Below are 5133 nucleotides of genomic sequence, written 5' to 3'. Positions count from 1 at the left end.
GCATCCTTCCCTCCTGGGCCCTTTGCCCTGCTTACGTGCCGCCCCTCACTCTGAGCTTTCTTCTCCAGACTGCTGAGTCTACAGACACATTACCACGTGGGCCTGTGGGGGCCGGGCAGGGCTTCAGCTGGGAGCCAAACAGATATGGCTCAACCCCTGGGTTCTTTCTGCAGTTTCACACAGGCCTGGGTAGCAGCTGCTAAACACAGACAAATTCTTCTGTAGTGTGTTGTTGCCAAAAAGGAACCCTAAAAGGCAGCAATTCTTTGTCTGATAGAGCATTTGGGTTTCACACAGTTGAATTTCACTCCCTCAGAGGTCTTTTCCCTCTCAGCAAATGACACTTCATGCTTCCAGTTGCTCAGGCCAGAGTTATTCTTAACCCATTTCTGTCTCTCTCGCTCACATGGGTTTCCTCAGAAAATTATATTGCTTCTTCTTCCAAAACCTATTCAGAATCCAACCCCAGCTCCCATCTCTACCATCTGCTCCAAATCTTCACCATCTCTCACCTGGCTTATTGAGGCGCCTCCTACCTGCTCTTCCTGCTTCCACCCTCTCCCACTACAGACTCTTACAACATGAGAGCCAGAGGAGTTCTAACACATAGATCAGACAACTCTGCTAAGGAAAACAGACTCATAATCTGTGTGTCCTTTTCAGAGTGGAAGCCGGCATCCCCACCATGACTAGTGAGGCCATCCCTGACCTCATCTCCTCTCCCTCCTCCTGTGATTCCCGCACCCTGAAGCCCCATTCTCCCTTTTAGTGTTACTCAAACACATCAGTGCCAACCCCTAGAGCAGCGTGGTGTACTCCTACACTAACTTCAGGTGTTTGACCAGAGCTCACCTTCTCAGCAGAACTTGTCTTGACCATCCTACTTACACAGCAAACCAGCAACTAGCCTGATCCTACCCTACCCTGCTCTGCCCAGCACTCTCATCCACCCTTTTCCCTACTTGAGTTCTCTTTGTATCATCATTGTGTGACGACTTGCATTGTCTGTCTTTCCCAGTGAGGCCATAGCTCCACAAGGCGAGGTTTAATTTGCCTGATTCTACTTCGTCCCCAGTGTCTAGAACAGTGCCTGCATATAGAAAGTGCTCGATAACTATTTTTATTGAATGGTTGGTTGTTCTGTTGGTCCCATACCTCATGCTTTCCCTGTGTCCCTTTCAGGGAGAATACCAGGTTTTGCTGAAACTGTATAACGAAAACTATTCCACGGTGGCCTGTGCCAATGCTACTGTCATTTGTTCCTGAGCAACTCAAAAGCACAGCAATTTGTCTCATGAAAACTCCAAGCTCCTCAAACTGCACCTACTGTACTGTATAAGAAGAACCAGTCGACCACAGAGAGAACCTCGACAAGAAGGCTCACCAAAGGAGCAGCCACTGACTTTAGCCCTAGCCCCAGACTCCACAGATGTAATGAAGCACCAGAAATTACCCACTTCTAAGCAGTCTCCTTGCAGCCACCAAGCAGGCTCAAGGGGCCATCCTTCTTCTCTAAGTGGTCATCTCATACCAGATGTTCCTGAGGAGCACTTCCTCAGTTACTCAGAATAAAGAAAGCTGTCCTACGATTGTTCCTCAAAGAATCTGAGTTCTGCAGTTATAATGTCATTTCCTCCCGACACAGTTTCCCGGGCTGATACAGCATAAATAGTTCTAAGATGTTCAGGAGATGGCAGCCCTGCCAGAATTAGCACTAGGGAAAGGTGCCTCTCCTTATTCTGGGCAAGCCCCGCATCCTTGGACTGTGAGAGACGAGAAGCTGGTGAAACCTTATAAAGAGTGACATCGAAATCTTACTTAACCAAACCTCATTACAGCTTCATCTCCAAAAGCATGGCTATTCTTGGCCTCAGCACATAATGGCTCTCATTAATGCATGTATTAATTCACTCAATGAACAACTGCTGAACACTGTGTACCAGGCCCTGTGCTCAACAAAACAGACACTGTCCCTGCCTCCATGGAGCTTGCGGTCCCTTGAAATACTAGGAAGCCACATGTCAACCAGTGGATATGATCATTCATGTACAGAAACACTTCAGAGCCATCCATATTGAGCAGGTTGCCTGTCTGCTGTCAGAGAGCCATTTTGGCAGCCCCATCCTCTCCTGTCCCTGGATGTGCAGAATCGTATGGTGGGCCCTTCACCATCCTGTTCCCATCTCCCCACTTTTCTCCTTCCTGTGTCCCTAGGCCCAACATCTGGCCCTGTCACTTTTACTAAGCGGCTGAAGTCAGATGACTGGGTTGACTTTATTATTTGCAGGTATTTTATATCCATAAAAGTGCCACTCTGTTAAACATTAAAAGAGGAAAAAAATCCATAGTTTAAAGGTATTTGTTGCTATTAATTAGTTTCTGTACATAACTAAACTACCTAGAATAACAAGCTGTATATACCCAGTGAATCAAAAATTTAAAGCCAACATCTAAGATTTTCTGGGTTATAGAGAGACAAAGTTACACCAGAGTCCTTGTCTCTGTCCCTAAATGCCTGGGAGAAAAGACCAGTGTGTGCCAGGTTCAAGAGCAAACCTCTGACCACCCACAGAGTGATACTGTTATGTACACAAAGAGCAAACTGAGTTTCTGATCCTTTGCGATTCCTTCTAGGGAGACATTTCACTGCTTCCTCTTCAGTAAACATCCTTATTCTAGGAAAAGTCCTGGGTAGATTCTGAGCACACACATGTTCCAACAGCTCAGGACAGCATCATAGTCTCCCAAAGACAGAGCAAGGAATAGGAAACAAGCTCACTTTTTATATTTCCACAACCCAGCTGTCCCCTTTCCTATTCTTCACCCTCTTCTTAAAATTTGTCAATATGTGTATGTGTGTATGAATGAGAGAGAGTTTAAGATGCTACAGTTTGGGTTAAACAGGGATTTTCATATACAGGGCTGACCCTAGCCATGACTGAGGACACAGCAGTTGCACTAAGGGAGTGATCTAAGCGAAAAAGAAAGTGTTTTTCTGCCCCAAAATATGTCAGTCCTTAGTCTCCTGTCGGGGGCCTTAAACTTTACTGTGAGTTTCACTCCAGCAAGTTGAGAAAATTTTTCATTGTTTACAAGTCTCCTATTAAAATACAAACCATTCAGGTAAAAGAAATGGCCAAAATCATTATCACTCTTTAACACTGGGGCAGAACATAGTGACCAAGATGAGGTTTGGAATTATCACCCAGGAAGCAGGAGGCATCAAGAGGACATGGGCCACTCCAAGAAAACTCTCTTGGGCAAATATCTATGTGTGCATCTGGGGTTGGGCGGTGAGCGTGCGCAGACAGAGAACTTAATTTACTCTCAGTTTCTCATAAACAGAGTTTATTACTGTTTCAAAATCACCTCAATAAACTTCCCCGAAAAACACATCAGTTTGGTTCAAGATTATGCCATGCCCCCTGAACCAAAGAATTCATGGAAATCAGCCAGCTCCAGCCATTTTGATGCCAGAGGCCCTTCCTGTCCACACGGTCCTTGGCACTTTACCTCTGTTTCTCTGTCGTTCTTTCACTTCTGGCCTCCCTGAATATTGGCTTCACCTTCAGGCAGTGTTTCTTATAATAGCAAGTGGTTTCACACTCATACAAAGTACAAAAAAATGAGAGACACTTTTATCTCAAAACCCTGCCATTCATTCTGAGTGCAAGGTCTTAGGTCGCATGGCCACTTCTGACCAATCACTTTGGCCCTGCACTGACTGACTTAGTCTAAGTCATATGGCCCACCCCCAGAGCTGGATTGGAGTTGGTCCCACTGGAACCATACCATTCTCTAAGTGGAAACGGGGGGAGTATGAAATGGGCAAAGGGAGAAAAAGGAGAGAGATACTTGGAGTCTGCAATACATCTAGAATTAGACAGAGCAGATTTTAGTTCTAACTCTCCTAGTTCTTACTCTAGCTAAAAGACGGAAAAATAAAAATTGTTTTCTGTCCCCTAGCTGTTAACTGGGCAAGTGAGTTAAATTCTCTGAGCCTCAGTTTCCTCACGTGTAAGTGTCGACGATAATAATATCTACCTTATAGAAATACTTTGAGAATTAAATAAGAGAATGCATATAAAGTGCCCAGAATAGTACCTGGCACATAACTCAAAAAAAGTGAGTTATTATTATGTTAAGGTGGTGCCTAGTCTCTTCGGGCTGCTGTAACGAAAGTATTATAAACTGGATGGCTTATAGACAACAAAAATTTATTTCTCGCAGGCTGAGAAGTCCAAGATCAAGGCTCTGGCAGACTTGATGTCTGGTAAGGGCTTGCTCTGTGGTTCATAGATAGCTGTTTTCTCATTGTGTCCTCACGTGGCAAAAAGGGTGAGGGAGCTCTCTGCAGATTTTTTTATAAGGACACTAATCACCTAATCACCTTGTAAAGGCCCACTTCCTAATACTATCACATCGGGAGTTAGGATTTCAACAAATGTATTTGAGGGGACACGAACATTCAGTCCATAGACGTGGGTATTCACCCACAGAGCTAAAGCCCTACTTCCTAATTTACCTCTCCTATCCCTCCTATATCGCTGGGGCAAACAGCCTTTGAGTCTCACCTTCATCCATAGCCCTCATTCCTTTTTTAAGTCCAGAAATGGTTCCTTGGCACCCTGATTTCTTCTAAGAGTGGCTAGTTTTATTAGATCTGGAATGGGGGCATGTTCACTGAGCTACATGCTCTGACCATGAACTCTGAAAAGAATTTAAGGAAAACATTTAGGTACAAGTTTTCCCCCAAAACAGAAACATTATAAATAGGCCAAAAGGACCTAGGAAAGAAAATATGTGTAATTTTTAATCGACGTTGTTTTCTGTAAAAAAAAAAAAAAAAAAAATACACATGCAAGACGTGAAGAACTAAGTGTAACATCTGCAAATTTAACAATTACGTCTGCCTTCAGAAAAAATAACCCAAAATAGCTAGAGAGAGAACGGAAAGGGCCACATCCTGATTTTAACGGGACTTGTTAGAGAGAGAGAGCTTATCATCTCAGCAGTTCGGTTTCAGATTTGAATCGGCTACATTTTTCTCAGTCAGCAAAACAAGTTCCTCTGTCAAATTTCCTGATCATTTTATCTGGCAAGCAGGATTTGGGAAAGAGCTATTTTGCATCT

General features: G+C 44.1%; 1 protein-coding gene across 1 annotated transcript in view; it reads left to right on the top strand.

The window, feature by feature from the left end:
* The window catches only part of LY86 (lymphocyte antigen 86), a 77092-nt gene extending 74871 nt beyond the window's left edge, over positions 1-2221 (top strand). The window contains exon 5 of the mRNA XM_011367043.2: positions 1183-2221. Coding sequence (XP_011365345.1) covers positions 1183-1266 — 84 coding nt within the window. The 3' untranslated portion in view covers positions 1267-2221. The remainder of the gene's footprint in view (positions 1-1182) is intronic.
* Positions 2222-5133: the final 2912 nt, after the last annotated feature.

This window comes from Pteropus vampyrus, unplaced genomic scaffold (assembly GCF_000151845.1).
Source record: "Pteropus vampyrus isolate Shadow unplaced genomic scaffold, Pvam_2.0 Scaffold129, whole genome shotgun sequence".
Lineage (NCBI taxonomy): Eukaryota > Metazoa > Chordata > Mammalia > Chiroptera > Pteropodidae > Pteropus > Pteropus vampyrus.
Note: the sequence above shows the minus strand (reverse complement) of the source record. Positions and strands in the feature narration are given on the sequence as shown.